This window comes from Mizuhopecten yessoensis, unplaced genomic scaffold, assembly GCF_002113885.1.
Source record: "Mizuhopecten yessoensis strain PY_sf001 unplaced genomic scaffold, ASM211388v2 scaffold8361, whole genome shotgun sequence".
NCBI classification, from domain to species: domain Eukaryota; kingdom Metazoa; phylum Mollusca; class Bivalvia; order Pectinida; family Pectinidae; genus Mizuhopecten; species Mizuhopecten yessoensis.
In genome coordinates, this window is record NW_018407509.1 from 903,709 (window position 1) to 926,800 (window position 23,092).

General features: G+C 34.7%; 1 protein-coding gene across 1 annotated transcript; it reads left to right on the forward strand.

Annotated features, from left to right (window-relative positions):
* The first annotated feature begins 343 nt into the window (after window positions 1-343).
* On the forward strand, window positions 344-19,327 carry LOC110455711 (forkhead box protein K2-like). The gene is made up of 8 exons (XM_021506021.1): window positions 344-799; window positions 6,395-6,595; window positions 7,366-7,666; window positions 8,780-8,973; window positions 9,507-9,709; window positions 11,140-11,328; window positions 11,844-12,139; window positions 13,590-19,327. The coding sequence occupies exons 1-8, from the start codon at window positions 441-443 to the stop codon at window positions 13,716-13,718; spliced, it is 1,872 nt and encodes a 623-aa protein (XP_021361696.1). The 5' UTR covers window positions 344-440; the 3' UTR covers window positions 13,719-19,327.
* Window positions 19,328-23,092: the final 3,765 nt, after the last annotated feature.

Here is a 23,092-nt window from a genome sequence, read left to right on the forward strand (position 1 = left end):
ATCAGGGTATCGACCGAGTATATTTGGGCTTAGGACTATGCGAATTTATATTTCATTTACTTAAAACAGTTCTGCCGTGGTAAACTTTTAACAAAACTTTATCTACTATTGATCAGAGACGTATATATATACGTCTGACTCTCTGTATTGATCAATGAAAACAGTTAGTAAAAAAAAAAAGTCTGCTCGAAATAAATTTAACCCTAAACATACATTACACTTTATTTCAATTTACATTTTATCCATAACTCTTATATTTGTAGATTCGATTTTACATGTGCTTGCTTGCTTTGCAGTTCACGGTCTACCTCATTCTCAACAGACCTCAAAATTATTTTTTCGCAGTGCACTGTGGGAAAATTTGTGATGTAAACACCCAGGGACGAGGTACGTTGTTTTTCATCTGCGATCTGCCATTTTGGAGCGTTGGACGCCTCGTGATGTCTGCTGTTCAACAGCCCTCGGACAATGACGCTTGGGCATTGTTAGCCCTTAAGTCTGCACCGGCCAGTCCTGCAAGAGTAGGATGGAACCCAGAACCAAAGGAACCCGCAATTGCTCGATTGGAAGGAAGAGACTTTGAATATTTGATGCGGCAAGCTCGCGTCACGATAGGTCGGAACAGCAGTAAGGGAGAGGTAGACGTAAACATGGGACACTCCAGCTTCATATCTAGAGTTCATTTAGAAATTTGCTACGAACATCCTAATTTTTTCATGAGATGTGGAGGTAAAAATGGTATATTTATTGACGGAATATTTCAAAGGAAAGGAGCACCCCCTCTGCAACTGCCAAGGACGTAAGTAGCGTGGTGGATTGTTATCAAAACAATGTCACTCCCCTTCGGATGGCCCCTCGGCTTCTATCAATTGTCTACCGCATTTTTTGCCAGAACTATGGCATACACAACTTAATTATCAGGGCGTCGAATACTAATTATAATTAAAGATTCGAAAAAACATGCATTTATATTTGACAATTTGTGCAATTTCATTATTATAGGCATTTTTATGTTACCATGTGCTCGAATAAACATGGCGGCTATGTAAACAAAATGGCTGCTTTATTTTGTTTATGTTTTCTACGTATTTGATGTTTTGTTAAAAAAATATGGAACTATATAAATCATTTCCACATTATTTTTGAATTATATCGACGTATTAAGTTTCAGTATTCGCAATATAGATTTTGTATTAAAAAGAAATAAGACAATTCGCCCCATGAATAGATTTATCCAAAACCGGCTACAGAATCTCCCAGACAAATCGCATTTAGTCACCCGGTTATTACATTTTATAAACATTAACTGTTTTGACAGTATCTCCAAAATGCTATTTTGTAAGTATGAGCTTTTGTTTTTTCAATAAAAATTGATTGTCAATCCACACACTTAAATTATTAAATTCTGTTGATTCAAAACAACCAATGCAATCTCTTTTAAGTTTGATAAGGTGTAATGTTAAATAAAAATTTTAAATGCTTCAGGTGAGAATGCTCAGGAGTATGAATATGAGCTGGTTCACCTTGAAGCATGATTGTACCTAGTCCGCTAAAACTGACCATAATCGCAGGCTTAGGTCGCTTGTTTAGTCATTCGCTTCTTTGTCATAAGCTTTGTCATTATGGTGAAAATGAGAAGATTAACACCTAAAAAGAAAACTTCCTTTATAATAGGAAGCAGGTTGTCATCATTGAAGGGGGAATATATAGCATTGTCGATGTCAAGTCTGGTGTCCCTCAAGGCTCGGTTATTGGTCCGTCCCTCTTTCTATTCTATATTAACGACATTCCTGTTGGCCTTCACCTCGCTGTACGTCTTTTTGCGGATGACACCATGGACTGCTCTATAAACATGGAGATCTGGCAACAGCGATTGTGAGAGTTTACATGTTTGTCAGAGAAAATAATCTGACTTTATTTCAGTTGATTCATTTCCCACTCACTTGACTAGATGTCATATCCGTACTCGATACGATATGGACGCTACATCGTTAAATTCAATTGAGGTGCTTTTTACTACTCGCATCGACAGCCATCTTGCGTACATCAATATGTATTTGCCAATAAGAATTGCTTCTGTCAAATCGACTTGTTGACAACAAAAACTTGCATACCAGTTGACCTTTTCCTCGCATTCGAGTTGTTTTGTAATTATAATCCTTAGAAGTGCTGAGGATATTTTGTTATTACTGATATTATTGTAAAAGCATAATATTTTGTCGGGGAATTCATTTCGTTTATTTGGTGGTTTTAAGAAAACCACGAAATATAATCGAAATTTTAAGCACATGAAATATGAAATAAACTATTACTTTAATTACAAACCATGCTGTATTTACATTTAGACACAAGTCGTGATAAACAGTGCAATTATAATCACAGGCACAAGCGTTATATTTGTAACACAGTTCTATAATTACATCGCTCTTTGTATGTAAACTATAGAGCATGACAGATATCTCATCCGGATTTACCTGTACTTCACAAGCCGTGCAGTGAAATCAACTTGTATAGAAACAAAAAAAACAAAAACCTTAATATTCCCGTTCTTAAAATAATCAAATAAATCAGTCGTTGTCAGTTGTTTACAACAATATTGTTAAATTTGGGTCCATTTCCGGCACCATGCTGTCAAGACGGTATGCCCCGATTTCGAAACTTTTTTTCATTAGAGACACGGGGAATAAAGTTCTAATGCAATATACAAACTATTGCCTAAATTATTAAAATGCACGTCATTCTTCTGGAGTAGAATTTACATTGAAATCGGCATGATTTTCTCACACAATGTGTCGAGGTAATTGTGCATATTTATTAAATGCATGTGCTCCATTTCTTATCAGAATTTGTGTTATAAAATGTTGATAGGCCTAATTAATTCCATTGTGTATAGCTATTAACAACCACACTTGTTTGTTAAGACTAAATTATATGACCATAGAGCGATGGTCGATCTATTGTTTTCCACTGACTCGAGGGTTGAAAAATTTACCTGGAGTGGAATGGTGATCACCTCGGGCTAAGTACAGTAAGCCAGACTTATTGTCCAGGTGTCAAACAGAAAAAATCACTGGTTTGGAAAATATTGATTCCACGAAATGTAATCCCCCAATGAATTTGTCCCAAATCAAAAACAATGAAATTTAACCCCAACAAAAATATATGCTTTTACAGTACTAATTATTGATATAAATCCAACGAGCTTATTAGTTTGTGTCTGCTTACAGATCACTGTGTAACCAATGTTTACATTTGATCAAATTAACCGGAAGTAATTTTGATTGGCTAGTGCACCCTATTGTTGATGGCAAAACGGTTGTCGATTTGAGCAGTCGATTGAATAAAACAATGTAGCATCCATATTGTATTGAGTATGGACATGCCATCTAGTCAAGTGAGTGAGAAATGTTTATTTTCTCTGACAAACATGTATATAACTCTAACAATCACTGTCGTCAGATTTCGACGACATTCCCCATGTTTTATAAAACAGTCGATAGCTGACCATAAACAAGTGACTGATCAGACTTTTTGATCCTGCGATTATGGTCAGTTTTAGCAGACTATATTGTACCCTCAGTTTACGAGCCCTAGCTCCAGTAAGAAAAACTTGGTCTGGACAAGATTTATTAAATTTTAATAAAAGCACAGACGAAGATGCAAGGTGCTGTGTACAGTTAACCTCTTGTCAGTTCGAACAAACTAAAACAGATATTGTCCGATTTAAACAAAATTATAGCCGCTAAAATAAAGAATAGTTCAAACTATCCGAGTCGACATGACAAACAGTCAAGTCGTTGATACGGAAAAACATCAGCCTATTGCAATATAAATTTGCAAATCTGTAGATGAATAATAAATGGTATATATATCTTTCTGATATTTATTTACATACAATCATCTATTATTAAGTTCGATCGCAAAGCAGAGACAAGTGTGTAGGCCGCAAAGTAGTAGATGTTTTCTTGAGTTTTGACAGAAGTTCAATTGTAATATATCAGAATGCGAAGGGTATGCGAAGGGGTAGATTGAAACCGCAATTACATATTTATAAGTTTGATCGACTACCTTGTCAAATATTTTTATTTTGGCACATGTATAGGTAACATATCAATTAAGTAATAAATCAGGGATCGTTGGCTAATAATCAAATTGTAATCGCAGTAATATCATGACAATACACACATCTGTCATCGATATGACAGTAACATCCCGCGCTCTGTTTTATGTTAGTATATTGAACATGGTCAGGGCCTTAAGATGTTTGACTGGCTCGTGCACATGGTTACAAGAAAGAAACTCAATCATCATGACATGTGTCTATTAAGATACAAATTGTCAGACATCAATGACAACAATGGTCACGCTTCACGAGTACTATCCGTTATTAATTAAACGTTGTTGATGCGAAAATATAACGGTTTCAGTGAGTTTCGTAAGCATATTATTGCATCGCAGATAGCCAAACTCGGTCAAAAAATACGTAATTTCAGTATTCAAATTGTGTGTCTGTAAACAGGGTTCAAACTAATCACTAGACAGACTTTATTATTTATATTATGTTCGAACTATCCGCCTATTCAAACGGACCAGAGATAACATCCACCTCGTGTGCAACGTCAAATCTGATCATACATGTTGATGGTCTGAAACCCCATTTTGGCCTTTATATTTTCATTGTCTGTTCTGCGCTGTCTTGCACAGTCACTAAAGGGCTAAAAAGTTTGTTCAAATCAATGACCTTCATCCATATTCAAGGTCACAGGGGTCAAATATGTTAAAAACTTCAAACAACTTCTTCTCAGTAACCAAAATGCACAGGGTGATGATATTTGGCCAGGAGCATGCTGGGGTAAATGGCTATCAAGTTTGTTTTGAATGACCTTCACCTATATTCAAGGTCACATGGGTCAAATATGTGAGAAACATTAAATAACTTCTTCTGAATAACCAAATTGCACAGGGTGATGATATTTGGCCAGTAGCATGCTGAGATGAAGGGCATCAAAGTTTGTTTAAATGTATGACATTGTCAAGGTCACAAGGAGCAAATATGTTCAAAATATTTAAACAACGAATAACCAAAAGGCTCAGGATGTTGATATTTAGTCAGATCAAGGACTACTATGTTTGTTAAAGTGAATGACTTTGACTTATATTCAAGGTCACAGGGGTCAAATTTGTTTAAAATCTTTAAACTGCCTCTTCTGAATAATCATGGGTCCCAGGATGTTGATACTTTGCAAGTTGCATACTGAGATGAAAGGCTATACAATTTGTTCAACATAATGACTTGGTCGACTTTCAAAGTAACAGGGGTGAAATGTTTTAAAATCTTTTAACAGGTTTTTTTGAATGAATAAATACTGATATTTTGCCTGTAGCTTTATTTTTGATCACTTTTAAGGTTGCAAGTGTGAGATTTATACCAGGTGAGCGATGCAGGCCCATTGGGCCTATTGTTTTTAAATAGTTTTAACTAAAGCTATATAGAAATAGAAACCTGACTTTAATAGTCCTTCCTTGAAAATGGCCAAAATAACTTCAGGGTAGGTGCAAAAATATAGGGTCGGTCGGGTTAGGGGAAACACATGTATTTTCGGCCTTATCATGATCTGAATATTATAGTGAAGTGTAATTAAAGTAACATATTTATTATCCTGGATTATTTTGAATTTATAGGAATCTCTAGATCTAGGTCAAGGCGATCAGCAATCATCTGTCTGTCAGAACAAATATTTGACAGTTTTCAATTAATGTTACACTTTCAAAGTTTTTTTCATAGCTAACATGTCCTGTCAAAAAGAATCATAACAAGTTGTTATAGTGTATTTATAATTTATTTCCATGTTGATTTCTCAAAAGTGGACCCATCTAGATCTCAAAAAGCAGAAATAAGGCTACGATTTTAGGCAGTTTTCAGAGGTGTTAAAATACACTTTCTTATAGGCATAAATCTGCCTTGTCTTGTATATCTTAAAGTTGGTGCAGTTCAGAGTTGTAAATAACCGGGGGTAACATTTCCTTGTTTCTAGTAGGCTGGCGTTTGAATAATATTTACTGACTTTTAAAAAAATGATTGCATTTAGTAATATATTTAACCAGGAAGGAAACACAAGACCCCCCCCCCAAATTCATCCTTATAATTGGTTTCAAGGATCAATTCAATAATCATAATGATTATATCTAGTGTTGTTTTGATTATCACTTATTATCAAAAAATCAATCGATTGTACAGCCAATTCAAATAAATCGATTGATATGTTTCTTAATCGGTTTAAATGTTGCATTCTGTTGATATCTGTCAGATTTTACTCTTACTCAAATTCTAGTAGTAATTTAAAACTAAAAGTGTAAAAGCATGATAATTCACTGTTGTTGTTTTTACTTTCAGATGTGTGCTGCGGTTCCCAAGTACAAACATAAGAATAGCATTTCAGGCACTTGTTGAAGATAATGCCCCACCACCCCCACCACCACCGCCACAGCCAGAATCTCCACCTAAGAAAAAGAATTTGCCTCCACTGAAAATCAACATTCCTGAATCAGTGGAGCATGCATTCAGTCCCTGTCCTTCACCTACTGGAACTATTAGGTAATGTAGAGGGTTATATGCATTTGAAAGATGTATAATATATTGGTGTTCTTTTACAGCTGCCTGTTGCAGCATAAATTGGAAAACTATGGAAGTATTTTCATTGAAAATGGGAAGATTTTCCTCATTTTTTCTGCATTTTGGAAAAATAAAACACTTTTTTGCTAGAAGAAACAGCCTGTATTTGGCTGTAAAACAATATTTTGAAAATCACTATATGTTAGTAAATTATTGTGTTCTTTAAAAAAGATATGTAGTTTCTGTTCACTTCTATTGAAATAGAAACGGTCAGCAATTTTTTCGGAGTAAGTGTATAAATATTCGGTCTGTAGCTTGCAGGATTAGTCTTTAGCTCAGATTGCATTGGTACACACGAATCACTTGACCAAGTTGGCAACATTCAAGGTTATAAGAATCAGATGTGTTGAAACAATTTAATCTACAGAACTCTGAAGCCAAGAGTCATGATATTTAATCTGTTACTTGGAACGATCAGAGTGCTGTGTATGGTTAAATTTCTAGTTATGCATTCTTGTTATTTGCTAGAACACTGTATTAAAAATATTCATAAGGGTATCGAATCATTTTTCCTTGCTTTACACTTTTTGTCGTTAAAAAGTTGTCCAATTCTTTTTAATTAGTAATGTATTAGTTATTGTGAAAAAAATCCCTTCTGAAATTCCCTTCTGCAGTAAGAGAATTTTTACCGTTTGCATCATCAAAAATGTTTGTGCATTGCATTATCTTCATTTACACCCTTCATATTCCAGTGCTGCCAATTCTTGTCCCACAAGCCCTCGAGGAGGTGCCAGACCAAGCTTTGTTGCAGATATTAAGATGGCAGCACTGAGTGCACAAGCAAATCCCCGGGAGGAGAGAGACAGCATCCCCACCCCCACAGATAGTGCCAGTAGCAGCCCAAGGGACGACTCCAAACCGCCTTACTCATACGCCCAGTTAATTGTACAGGCTATCACGTCGGCTCAAGATAAACAGTTAACACTTAGTGGCATATATGCATATATTACGAAAAATTATCCATATTACAGAACGGCAGATAAAGGGTGGCAGGTAAGCATTAAACGAAATCATTTGTATTATTGGCATATATACAGTCTACAATCACATTCATTTAATAACCACTGTTCCCCTAATATGGAGTTAAAATCTTATCTTTTGAATCTTTGATTATGGGACTATGTAGGAATAGTCTCGTTTCCACCTCAGGTGTTTGTCAGCATTGCGGAAACTCATCCGTTGTTTGAGCATGTTGGACACAATCATTCTCTTTCAGTTTGCATTGATATTGTAAACAGAACATACATCAGTAAATTTACGATTGCTTCTAGGGAGATCTCTGACAGGTGTCTAAACAGAAAAAAGGTTCTAAAACAAGTCAATTTTGAAAATTGAATGTCAGAGAATTTTACATTGTGCAACTCGTACTACAAGCATGCCAACAACAAACATTCTGATGAATTTTTTTAAAGAAAATGTACCTCAAGTCTGTGGTATGTTCATGCATGTACATAAACTGTGCCACAGATGGTTATACATACTATACTTATGCAACTAGACAAATTTTAAAAGCAATGTAATACTTTGAAAACAGTTCTGTGTTGCCTTCAGGTACACCAAATACATCATCACACATACACACTCCTTTCTGTCCCAGAGTTCTGCAATGACTGACAATCTGAATGAACAATGATAAAATAAATGTTTCCATTATGAATTATTATGTTTTAGTGCATCAATCTGACATATAATGTGGACATAAACAATGACTAGAATCATCTGTTGAAATATAGCCTCAGGCTGTACAGCTGGACTATTTAGTCGCCAGATGTGTTTGCAATTCTATAAATTATAATCAGCTCCAGTTGATATTTTTAAAATGATATTGATAACATTTCTCAGTTTCATCACTTTTCAATTCGTATTAAATAGATCCGAATATGAATCTTTGTATGGTCTGAGTAGTGTATTATTCAGACACATTTCACTTTATATTAGTAGTGAGGTGATAAATTTATCCTACCACTTTGCTACACCTCTCCATTCTTCAAAATTTATTTCAGAAAAAATATCCGTTTTATAAACTGGAAATAAGTTCTGTCTTGGTAAAACTGAAGGTTTTGTCTGGAAAAAATGTCTTCAAGATTTCGTTTTCTCTCATTACAGAATTCTATTAGGCACAACTTATCACTGAATAGATATTTTGTAAAAGTTCCTCGATCACAAGAAGAGCCAGGAAAAGGATCCTTTTGGAGAATTGATCCAGCATCCGAAGCTAAACTTACAGCACAAGCATTTAGGAGACGGCGGCAAAGAGGCGTGCCTTGTTTTAGAACACCATTTGGTGGTTTGTCGACAAGGTAAAATTAAAAAATCGTCTCTTAGAACTTCAAAAGAATCTTGAAACTACCAATTTTAGATTTTTCATACCAACACATTTTAAATTGTGTTAAAACACAAAATATTTAAAGCATTCAAGGCCTAAGGATATGAAAAAAAAGGTTCAATTTTAAGTGCCTTGTCAAAACTTGCAGTTAACATGCATGTGGGAAAAAATTATGGAGTTCCATTAAATTGGTAATTGTTTCCAAGAGTTTGATATTTTATTTGCATTGAAAATTTGGACCTAGTTTTAGATTGATTTCTGAAACTATTTTTTTTTTCTTCTTCAGATGTTCTATAAATTGTGTACTGATGGCCTTTATGTTTGGAGTTAAAGTTCTGATTATATGAATGTTTTCCACAAATGAAAGAGTATACTGTAAAACACCTTAGATGAAATACATTTTTGTATGCTTTTGAATGTCATTTAGTCATGAATTTTAATACAAGAATGTAGCATCTCAATGCTTTCATGAATAGTGAATTCACGTTACCTTATCTTGATGTGCAGGTCAGCGCCAGCTTCACCAAGTCATATGGCGGGTAACTTCACCCCGGACAGTATGTCTAGGGAAGGAAGCCCTATCCCCGAAGGTCCCAACGAGGGAGACATCCATCCCGCCGGTACCATAGTCACACATCCGCAGATACTGGCAGCTCAGACAGCTGCTGACCTCTGTAGGATAAGTCAGTCAGCGCCAAGCTCTCCTGGAGGTGTGTTATCTTTTTGAATTCAAAATTATATTTCGACCAAATCCACATTATTTAATGTATTAATAGATATATCCAAGTTACATGGAGTGTAGACAGAATCCTTTTCCATTTGCCTTCCAAAAGCAGGCAAGGGGAGATAATCCTTTTCATAAATTGTCTTAGTCGGTTGTCAAGAAGCATGCTCAAAAACCTCACCTTATATCTGGTCATTGGACTGTAAAATATGTTTTCCCATTTCAACACATCCAAGAAATAATTTAAAATCAGAAAAAAATTGTTACAACAGGTAAGGAATGCATGAAGAAAATCGTTAAAAGTATTAAAGGACATTATTCTCACTTTCCAATCAAAATGTACAAAAATTGTTTCTTGTAATAACATTTCAATATTTTGATACATTTTTTTGCAAAAATGCATTGGAATTATTTTAATTATGATACTTTGCACATAGTTTTTTGTGTGTGATAGTGCTATTGTTGAAACCATAGTTTAAATAGAATCGTTAACTTCAAAATTATCACATAATTCTTAAGTCACCATTGACAAATATTTCCCCTTACTAATATATTGCAGGCGTATGATTTGAGTGTTTGATCTTGATAAGTCTTGATTGAATTTTGTTAAATTCAGTCCATGCCAATCTGTTGAAAATAGATGCATGGATTAGATCTTGAAAGGAGTCGGTGGTACTAAAGTAAATTTCAAAATCAATTTCAACATTTGTGATTAATAAAGTTCTCCATATTGATGCTTAAACAGTGGACTTGTTTTAAATACGATTATACCACTATCAATTGACCTGATTATTCAAAGGAAAATGTTACGGTTATACCACTATCAATTGACCTGATTATACGAACGAAAATGTTACAATTATACCAATATCAATTGACCTGATTATTCAAAGGAAATGTTACAATTATACCACTTTCAATTGACCTGATTATAAAAAGGAAAATGTTACAATTATACCACTATCAATTGACCTGATTATCCAAAGGAAAATGTTACAGTTTTCCCACTATCAATTGACCTGATTATACAAAGGAAAATGTTAGTTATACCACTATCAATTGACCTGATTATCCAAAGGAAAATGTTACAGTTTTCCCACTATCAATTGACCTGATTATACAAAGGAAAATGTTAGTTATACCCCTATCAATTGACCTGATTATACAAAGGAAAATGTTAGTTATACCACTATCAATTGACCTGATTATACGAACGAAAATGTTACAATTATACCAATATCAATTGACCTGATTATTCAAAAGGAAATGTTACAATTATACCACTATCAATTGACCTGATTATACAAAGGAAAATGTTACAATTATACCACTATCAATTGACCTGATTATACAAAGGAAAATGTGACTTTTTGGTTTTTCCTAAACTGTGCATGTGTATTATTTTTTCCTTGACAGTTAACATCACTACAACGCTAAGTTCGTCAGGTACTTCAGCGGTTCATCAGTTACCAACCATGATTACAAAGCCAAAAGTGATTGTAACTAACGCCACACAACTCGTCCTCAATGGTCCCGCGGGTCATACAAACAGCGGGCTCACCAACGGGACACACATGGAAATCAAGAAGGAACACGGGACACTAGGTAACCCATTATGTAACCCATTATGATGAAACTTCTGCAAGTCATGGTATGAAGCTTAAAGATAATCTGGATTATTTTTATCTGATTATTTTCAGTACTTTTATGTATTTTGCAATATGTTAGGAAGGTTTCATGGGTCATTTTGCAGTTTTCCTACAATTCAGTAGGCAGTGTCTTTCACCTCTGTATTAAAGACCTTGGGGGGATTGGAACATGCAATATGGCCCATTACAACTGTTCTTTCAAATCAAATATCAATTCCTCATTTGGTAAAAAAAAATGTAAAAGATTTCGGTCAACAAAAGAAAGGACTTCGAAAATATGACCAGACACAAAATGTTTGTGTTGATTTCTAGAAAATAAAGCACAATATCATTGTCAGTTATTATCATGATATATGACAAGATGTCTCACCTGTTTATTTCCTTTTCATCTCATTGAGATATTTTTGCTTTTCTAGCATAAATTCAGGTCCTATCTCACTTGTGCATTATATGATATTTCTCTTCCTGCAGATAAAATACAAGCTGTTGTGACGGCTGGGGGCCAGGCGACAATTAAACCCGTCACGTTAGTGCGCAATACAACTGCTTCACTACAGGGCCTGACCAGTCAGCAGCAGCAGCAACTGTCGTCCCTGGCAACGCACCAGGGCAACGGACTGCCAACCACCGCCATCTTGTCACAGCCTGGCATCAGCACCTTCTCAACAGTCCAGCGCCCTGGCATTGCTATCATCCCACAAGCGGGCATGCAGCTGGTCACGACAGCTGCTTCACAGCAGGCAGCAATGTCACAGCCACAGCTCCTGGTGAGTATATCCTTAAAAAGGGTTCTTTTACTGCCCCTTCATGTGGGACCGCACTTCTGCCTCATTCTGCAAGGGATTAGTGCATTTCCCAAAGGTCAATGTCTCTGTTACTATTTATAAATTCATGTGGGACCAAACTTCTGCCTCTTTCTGCATTGGATTAAACTATTTCCCCCGAACATTTATAACTAATAAAATATTTCCTTAATTTAAATTGACCTTTTCATCTGAAATACACTGTTACTGTAAACAGATTTTACATAGTCTGATAATTACTTGAATGAAATTGTGTTTAAGGGTGCAAAGGTCAAAGTCACTTACTATTTATAGAAAATTCTGTTATGGTATGCATAGGAGTATTTAGTTGCTTAATATTGATTGATTTCAACAATAGTAATTGAAATCATTTTTGTGTCGCCTGCGAAAAGCTGGTGACACATAGGTATTGCTATGTCGGCGGCGGCCGCACAGACGTTTTAGTGCGATTAACTTGAGTTTCCTTGGGCCAATCAAACTCAAACTTCATGCAGTGTTAAGCATACTTGCATTTTCAAATGTTATTGACAACACTAGCTGTTTAACATCATAATCCACAAGTTTATTCATGTATTTTTGGGAAACCATCTGACAAATCATACAAATTAAACTTGGAATTGAGACAATGAGTATCCATAGCAAGTATTCTTCCCAGAATAACAGATTATATAACAAAATGATGCCATCCTAAAACATAATCTATGATTTTTGCTTACTTTTAACATTATTTCTTGAAATGAAAAGTGCATCTATTTCTTCGTTATCTCCCAGCTTCCTGCGCAGGAGACACATCCACTTCTTCGGAATTCTTGTGTTGTTTTGGTTTACAAAATGAGTAAATTATTTTCGGTACAACTAGTTGAAGTGAAATTCTGTATGGTAGGTTCAAAGGTCAACCCAACAAATAGAGGTTCAGTTTTTGGGTTTAATTTGCTGTGTCGTGGACAATAAAAGACCTATCAATAAGTAAACATGAATAAATACTCACACATCACTCCCACTGAAATAATGTATACAACGACGATAAATCGGATCAATTAAATAATAATTGAGGTAAGGAGTTAACACGCACATGCTTTCTTTCACACTGTCATTACATTGCGAGATGATTTGAATGATGTAATCCACATCTGGCTACACCTAGATATATTTTCAACAGACTTGGTGTAAGTGTCAAATACTTTGTCAATTGATCATCTCAAACCAGTTCATGTTTCATAGCTCAAAAGGTAATTATGTTAATACAAATGAAAAATTTGTTATGACTTTTTAAGATTTAAAAGGCACATGTGTGATCATATCTTCTTCAAACCTGCTTGGGGTGTCAAGAAGTTTAGAACCAGCTGTCAGACCGCTGAACTAGTGTTGACGATTCTATATATGCAATCATGATAAATGTGCTTTGTTTTCACAGGTAACCACTCTGTCCAATGTACCAGTTTCAATGGCATCCAAGCGACCCTTAGAAGAATACAGAGACGAAGAAGGGGTGGAAAAGGAAGCGAAAACGGTGAAACGCGAGATGAAAGAGGAGATGGAGTGAGGGAGGGAGGCGTGAATGAAAGTACAACCTGGTGAAATTAAAGTATATACCCAATCGGGAGTGACATGCAATGAACTCTCGTTATTTCGGACTCTATTCAGCCTAAAAAGTAAAAACAAATTTGGATGATTATCTTTTTCAGGAAGTATCAGTTTCTGTTCCAGTAATTTGACAGTATTTATTTCTGAAAACTTGCATATTCAGGAAAAAGAATCATTCAAGAATCTGCTCTGTTTCATTAGAAAATCGTTCTTAATAGCGTGTTTCTGTTGTATGTATAGAATAAGAAAGATTGGAAGGATTTACGTGTACAAATTACTATTCATCTTGTATAAAGATTTTTTAAGCTTTTTTTTCAACACTCTTGGTTCAAAGTTCCCAGTGGATCTAATGGATCACCTTCCACAATCATGTTTTTTGAGGCCTGCTATCTTTTAAAATGTTAACGGACCACTCAAAATAACCGGTGTTGTGTATAGTACATACAATTTTGTGAAATTGATAAAAAAATAATCTGAATATGAGTTCCATATTTGATCAAAAGTGGTGGGGTTTTTTTTTAAAGAAACTTGGAGATGAATGCTTCAGATGGGTTTGCCTTCTTAGCAGAACAGAGTTGTTATTGCTTAAATAATTTCCAAATCATTTTCAGACATTTGATGTTGACTAAGAATCTTGACTAAATGATTACTACATGTATATGCTTACTTCTCTCCAGAGTAAATTAGGAACTGTTTTTCGTTTTTATAGAGAAACAAAGGCATAATGATTTAAAGTCGCTTCTAATTCTGTATTCATCTTTTTGTAAGGGTTTGTTTGGGGTATCATTTTTATCACAAGAAGTTTGGCATTTCACTGTTGCTGTGCAAAGTCGATACACCGAAAAAAGGTTCCCTAGTTTATTGACAATGTAGGGTGGGTGGGGGGTCGGTATCAAAACTTGCAGACGGGAAACATACATCATTGATAAGGCATTTTCATTGTAATCGCACATGTCAATTTTATTACCTGTTCACGATCACTGTCATCAGTTTCATTATGTTTGGAATGATATTGAAATAACATATTAATGAGATTGGTTCCGGCTTTCTGTCCTTTCTATCTGAGCACTGTACTGTTGTGATCCTATTATAACTATCGGAGCAGATTGTCTTAAACCAATATTCATTTGATGATCTATATAATTATGATGATACTGATAAATGCTTGAGTGTAATATTCAATTTTCCTGTTTAAATTTTGTCTGAATTTTTAAAGATAAATTAAGTATCCCAGAGCGAATTGTCAGCGACTTTCTCATTATTTTTTCATTTATTGAATAAAACAATTGTGCTTAAGTCCATTTCACCAAAATGTCCTCTTGGTTTACCTTGTGATAGATATCTTTGAAATAGGTAAATCAAACGAGAAATCAATTTCGAAACAATATTCATACAAATTCCATTAATATATACGGGTCAAGACACATTTTATTATCAGAACTTTAAATTCGGCAAATGCCATAAAGGAAAATGGTCCATTCTTGAACAAACTACAGTTCTTTACCTCAGAGGTTCCGATATCATATAATGTATGTATTTAGTGGTTCCCTGTAGATGTTGGCCCTGAAAGCCAAAAATTTCCCTTTCTGGAGACTGCAACCTGATTTCTGTACAATGAAAATATTACAAGGTATAATGATTGACTTAACTGTGTTTTTTGGCAGACGGTGTGGTATGATTAACTCCATAGTATATACGCTTATCATGTCAGAAATTTTAGAATATTGATACTGAATTTAAAGAAATTCTTCATAAATTCTTGGTAAATTAAAAATAAAACAATTTCACCCTGGTATTACCAAAAATGTATTTTTGGAATTGAAATCTTTTCAATGATGTTTGCACTTATGCTGTGCAGCAGGCTTAGAACGTTCCAATCTCCTCTGAAAGTGTTAGAATCTTTGGTCATCAATGGCACTGGTTTAAACTGGGGATTTAAGATGGTACTCCATCATAATTAATGGCCATAAAGTGTATTGAGGTCTCATTGGTGCCTTTATGATTGGTAGTAAGTAAAATGAACAAAATCAGGATTGAACTTGATCCTGATTGAACTACACTATTCAGTTTATAATAATTGGAACGTAATGGTTTCATAACAAACTAAATCATGATTGCACTTCTTCAGAAAATCATGATTTGACATGAAATCACAAATTAATCAGAAATCATGAATTATTCAAAGGTGCAACCTCCGGTATGTACCATTCAGATTAATATACATGGTAGATAAATTCCACAGACAGCAATGTTGGACATAACTTAATATTGGACTTTTTTTCTTTTTCTGCTTCAGTAACAGTTACTGTCATCGTATTTGTAGATAATGTATCGTCAAACTGAGGCAGAAATCGGGTTCTTTCACGTCTCGCTCCCCCACTAAGTGTGTACATGTATTGTATTATAGATGCTCCAGTGTTTGAATTTCTCCTTCACAAAATACGTCAGACAAATATATGTACATAAACAGCATGGTTTTGCTGATGGAATTATTCGAAGAAAATATACTATAAGTGTTTGTTCCGAAGAATTTAAAAAAATATTGTATTTATACTTTGTGTATAGCTTTTTGCATTATTGTGATGTATAAATTCGTGTAAAATACAGAACAGCGTTCTAAGAACATGATAGAAAATGTTGATTTTTTTTTTTTTTTAATGTTTAAATATTTTAGCTGAATCAAATTCGTTCATATTCTATAAAATGAGAAATTAGTATCAAATTTAGACACGGAGGTTATCATACCAATTTTGTGCTAAGTTTCAGTTCTTGCAGGGGAAACAGTCACTTCAAGAAACACCAAAATTGGATTTCTGTTGAAAACATATTTTTTAAAGGATTAAGCAAATGTTTAGTTTAATATGTTATTGAATATTGATGTATATATATAAATTATATATATATATCTATATATTGGATGTGCATTTCAGGATTTTTTGTGAAACAAGCAATACATAGAAATGTCCTCCAAGAGTAACGACTTTATGAAGTATATATATTTATATATATATATATATTGTCAAAATAGTGCTTATTGTTAAATTTATATATGTTTGGATATCAACATTACTTTGTGTCAGAGGAGTGTGATGTGAACAAGAATTTTCGTAAAATCGTGAGTGTGCTTGTGTTGTTCTTTTTATAGAATTTTTCATTTCTTTTTCCTTTTTATAAAAAAAAAAATCTGATTTTGTTCCCAGCTTCTTTTTATTTCACATTAAGTCCTCTTCAATCTTTAGATTTTTAATTACATTATGTATCATTGTATGTTATTAATTGAAAATATTAAACATCATAGGTTTTGTAGGCAGCTTAAGATAAAATGTTTCCCAATCGTATTAGGAAATTAAGCATTAAAAGATGAGACAATCTGGTTATAGTCACATAAGGGGAAAAAAATGTACAATTCATGTTTCTTGTTTGAAATAGCTGTCTGCGTGTGTGCACCATGTGACCTCCCCTTCGGAAGTTACATTATTCTAAATTTTGATTAGAACTTGAATACATAATGCCAACATTTGTGAGAATTCTCGGCATTATAAAGTGTTTGGTAAAAAGGAATCCAAACTCGAAAGATATTACAAAGAAAGTCACAAGATTAAAAGAGAGAGAGAGAGAAACCTAGAAATATGTTGGCGGTAAGCAAAGTGGCAAATGGAACAAGGGTCGTTATATCGAGGTTTTGCTGTATAACGTAATGTTAAAAACCTTGTCATCTGAAATATGACTATCAGATTGTCATTCTGAAATAGGGAGGAATTTCTACCATAGTTGGCTACTTAAAATTTGCATTTATTAAAACAAAATTGCTGTGAAAATTTGCATACTGCATATTTCTATTCTTTCCAAATGTGTTCTTTATACATTGATTTGTGTGTCATCAAGAAAATCTGCTGGGTTTTTGTGTGTCACATTTTACCAAAAACCTAGGCAAGAGGTGGGAGAGAAAAAAACGTTTAAAGTTGACCATTTTGTAGGTTTGGTGGAATGGTACGTTCAGGTGTGGAATTTGGGGTCATAACCTCGGCAGGTCTGATCCAAGTTGTGCCACCTCTCGTGGAATGAAATTCCACATCCCATATGATAGGCTAATAGTTCTTGTTCTGTTTGACATATTGAATCAACTTCTATGTAAAGATCTTTTTGGCGGTAACATAATGTTCAGAATGAACATCTGGCATGTCCTATATATGTGCCAAGCTAATTTGACCAATGTTTTATCAGACAGTGTTAACAGATTAAGGTAATCTTGTGAATATTTTAACGAATGATGTATAAAATACATTATGTCTAGTTGCTGCACCTGTGAACTCGACGATAATTCCTAATTCATATTTGATCCACTTTGGGGAAGGACTTGCAATCATCCATAACCACTTTCAATACATGATACGTTCTGGTAAGTTTACAAATCTTCCTGTTGTCGTGATGTAGCGATAGTACTCATGAAGGATTTAAATCTGTACTCATTGTCAACTGAAGGGTTTATACAAACTGACCATATGATATGGCAGCTAGGGAAAGAAAGTTTTGCACAGGGAAGAGATTCTACACGATTTTTGTCAAGAAATGATTGAAATCTGAAACATATCAGGAATGACAAAAAAAATCAGTAAGATTATCAATATTTAAAGGAATAACAAAATCTTTTTCTCTAAAAATAAGTGGCATTCAGAATTATTGTTTTAGTTTGTTTACGTAAATGTGTCGAGAAATGAGCTATGTATGAAAGACGGGAGACGTTTTTAGATGCATGAAGTATATTTAAGTTGTCTGCACTGTTGAATATGTTATTGTTGAGTTGTTTCTTACTTCAGAAGTAGGATAATGTTAACTGGGGGTTTTCTCACGCGTTTAGATGAAACTATAAGGGTGTTTTAGCAACATTTGCAGTCTGTATGTTTTTTAACTCTGCAATTGCCTCCTTTTAGGTAAAGAATACATGTTTACTGTGTAAACCTGGTCTGATTAAAAAACAAAATTGCGTTGTATCTTGAAAAGAGTCTGACAAAAAGAAAAGGAGCCATTTTTGTGTTACGAATATCTTGTGTAATTTTAACATGTACACTAGTTAGATGTATGTGTTTCATTTAAAAAATATTTGAAGCAAGAATAATATTTTGTGACATCTTGCTCGCTTGCTCCCGATGTATAGTAGTGTATGGTCAGGTCTGTCCTGATACAATGTTGCGCTATATCCAGCACATGAAAGCAGCCTCCGAACGTGGTCGTTACACAGCGGGAAGAGCTGTGAATCGGAAGCCCACCCGTCCTGGTTCAGTATTTATTGTCGCTGTGTGTGTCTCTCCATGCTAGTAGAAGAGTATGGTTCCTTGGTTTCCTGGTATTTTTTTTGTAGGGAAATACCTCCTGATGGAAAAAAAACAATTTGTACATTGCGCTTACTTTCAGTCGCTCGTCACTCATGATTTCATATGTACATTGTACATGGATAGAACTGTCCGTGATTTGTTTAAGTGTAGCATGGTTTCTATACAGATGGCATTGCTGCCATTACTTCTGCCGGGGCTATCTTGGCATGTGTAATAAACATGTTGTTTTAATCCATCCATCGTCTTGTTTGGTCTCATTTAAGGCGTTCTTGTTTGATACTTTCATAGCCAAGGTTTTACAAGGTTCAGATCATTGTGGTATCGAGAGTAATGCATACTATGACATTTTGATTATATGAATTAACCAAAAGAAGTTTTATGTGGACTCAAAATTTCTCAAAATTCCTTTGTCCACTGCTTCAAAAAAGAAGTTTGTATATTTAAGTTGTAAGTTTAATTACTGTGCTCACGAAGCTCGACACTAGGTCACCTGAGCCAGTGATACCTATTGCCATCCATATCTGTTGTCGTCTTAAACATCTTCTTAAGAACCAAAAGGCCCAGAGTCATAATTATTTGACCAGTGGGTTGCTGGAATGGAGAACTATCAAATTGGTTAAAAATAAATGACCTGGAATCCAAATTAAATATATAAAAAAAAACAAATGACTATTTAAGAATCATAAAAACATGGAATTTAATCAAAAGGCTGCAGGTCTATCAAAGTTCTTGAAATTAAAAAAAAAATACTCCGAAGTATAACCGAGAGGTCAAGGGCCATGATGTTTGACAGCTCGCTGGGGTGTAGGCTTTATCAAATTTCAAATGAATGTTAAAGTGTGTTATATCAATTTTGGAATGTTTGTCTTGAGCATGCTGGGATGATGGGACATAAAAAAATGATGAAATGAATGACCTTGACTAACATTCAGGGTCAAAGGGAGCAAATACCTAAAACCTTAGAGCAACCTCTTATGTATAACCAACAGTCAGACCGTTTGATGTCGAATTCTGGACTGAAGGATTAGAACAAGTTTTTTCAAATGAATGGCCTTGACCCAAATTAACACCAAGGTTACTAGTAAATGTGTTGAAACTTTAAAAATAACTTTTTGAGGGGCCATGAAAAGTCGTGAATCACGGCATTTTGACTATTAGCATACTGGGATAAATGGATATCATATCTGGTCAAACTAATGACCTTGGCTCGCTCTAATGGTGTCCAAATCAAAAATGTTAAAAAAAAAATATTGAATTGATCTCTCACGAATAACCATAAGGTCACAGGTCATGGTATTTGTCACGTAACCTGCTGATGTGATGGGTTATCATGATTGTTTAAATGAATGACCTTGACCAACTTTCAAAGTCACGTAATTGAAATGATTTACTTTGTTTAACCAAAAGACTCATGTAGTAGTCTGCTGGGATGAAAGTCTATCGGTTTTGTTTCAAAGTCAGTGATCAAATACCGTAAAACACATTAAATTCCTTTTTTTTTTAATATTAAGATCACAGGGTTCATTACTGTTAAACTCGTTAAGCATTCAACATCTTCTAAAACAAGAGGCCCAATGGGCCTGAATCGCTCACCTGGTATTAATCTCACACTTGTTATCTTAAAAGTGGACTAATATACAGCTACAGGCAAAATATCTAATTTCGATCCATTTGAATCTATTAAATGATTTAAACATATGACGCCTGTGACCTTGAAAGTTTATAGCCTTCTGTCCCAGCTTACTTATGGCTAAATATCATTACCCTGGACCTTTGGAATATTAAGAACAAGTCATTTAAAGATTTAAACATATTTGATCCCTGTGACCTTGAATATGAGCAAAGGTCATTCATTTGAACAGACTTGGTAGCCCTTTTATCCCAGCATGCTACTGGCCAAACAGCATCACCCTGGGAATTTTGGTTATTCATCAGAAGTTGTTAAAAGTTTTTAACATATTTGACCCCTGTGACTTTGAAAATAGGCGAAGGTCATTTATTTAATCAAACTTGGTAGCCCTTCATCCCAGTTTGCTTCTGGCCAAATATCATCACCCTAGGCCTTTCGGTTATTAAGAAGAAGTCGTTTAAAGTAAAATATTGACGTCGGACGACGGACGGACGATGGACGCCGCACCACGGCATAAGCTCACTTGGCACTTCGTGCCAGGTGAGCTAAAACTGTGAGGCCGATAATTCCAGTGATCATTATCTAAGAAGGATGGAAATTTAAAGCTATCAAAAGTGTTAAATTATTTTTGATTTGATCTTATTCAAGCTTATTGTTAAAAGGATTTCGCATTTGCTAGCTGGAATGAAAGACTACCGAAAGGATTCGAAAAAGTAAACAAATAGACTGCACCAGTGATAGCCGCTACATACGCCGATAGAATAGCCGTACTGTATAAAGGGATACACGAAGATAACAGTAGAATAAACATTTAGGCTAATTTACAAAGGTGGTGATATATTAGTAAGGCTTATGATCAAACACGCACCGTTCAATAGAGCAATGGATCTTGCGTCGACTATTGTCTAAATTGGCTACTCGAGTCTTTGGCCTGTAACATTGCTACGACTACAAATTGTGTACGTCGTCTGCAATAGGCAAAGCCAAATTGTTATTTTAGCTCTGTCTACATGGGCCTCGTTTGAGTGGTTCCAAGTTTAAGAATACGAGACTGTGTAGCGTGTTCATCATCAAATGACGGACCCATCTGAAGAAAATCCAACTCGTTCAGAAGTAAGCTTTTAAAAGAATGAAAAAAAAAAATATTTTGAAGTGTTTTCATGATGGCCGAAATGTCGACCATATTTGAATTTGGACTGACCCGACCTTGGTTTGCACCATCACGTGTGCATTCATTGCTAGTTTCAAATAAATCCTGTGGGCTGAGTTCGTGAACTAAAAAATGTTAAGTTTGGCATGTAAAAGACCAACGGCCTGCTGTATCGACATCTTTAATTTCATACCTATCTGAAAAAAAGAGCACTTGACTAGCATATTCCTAATATCTTTCCTATCTCCGTATCTCGTCTAAATCCTCGTTAAAAAATATGAAAAAACGGAAGCGTATTTTTTTGATAGAAAGATGACCGCCTTGTTCAAGTATGTATTATCTAAAAAATAAAATTTTGTGAGCTATTGTTCTTAGTAATTGCATGCTTTCTCGCACAGAATATATTTTTGGAAGATTTATGTGTTTTTTCAAAGATTACCCCCTTTTCGACCATTTTTGAATTCAGACCGACCTTAAAATTTTGGCCTTAATCATCCAATGATCATCGTTCCTGGCATTTCAAACAAATCTGACCAGAAATATTTGAAAAGAAATTCAAAATGCTCAAAATGTACGGACGACGGACGAAACTCGATAATACTTACCCTTCAGGCCAGATGACCTAAACAACCCATTTGTAATGCATATAAATGTTTATTTCTGCTTTTAAGTTTTTGTTCAGATGATAAATAATAATATTTCCTGACACAGGATCAAAATATACTGGACTGCGTATAGCATAGTATGCTTGCGTTAATAAACAAACAATCTGTATTATTTCAAGTAGTGTACATGTCACGTTTTAACGTATATATTTGAGGTTACGTAAGACATTGATTTTTTTCACAACTTAAACGTCATTCCAAAGTGTTTATGAAATGCGCTTAAGTTTTAAAATTTATTATTAAAAAAAAAATCTAAATTTTATCATCGTTTGAAATTAAAAGCGCCTATGAGTTGCTCGGATTAAAATCTAACTAGCTACTTTTTACCCATTTACTTTAAGATTCAAGATATTGGTTAAATAGAGAATCTATCTCTTGACATGATGATAAACTAGTCATTTGTGATATGTGTCGTCTGCAAAGAGACAAGCCATTGTTTCCTCTGGCCCGGACACCAGACTTAGACATTTTGACACCAAACATTTATCTGTCAAAAAGTCTGGTGGTGTCAGGGCTAGAGGAAACTTGGGCTAAAATTTGAGACGAGAAGCAGAA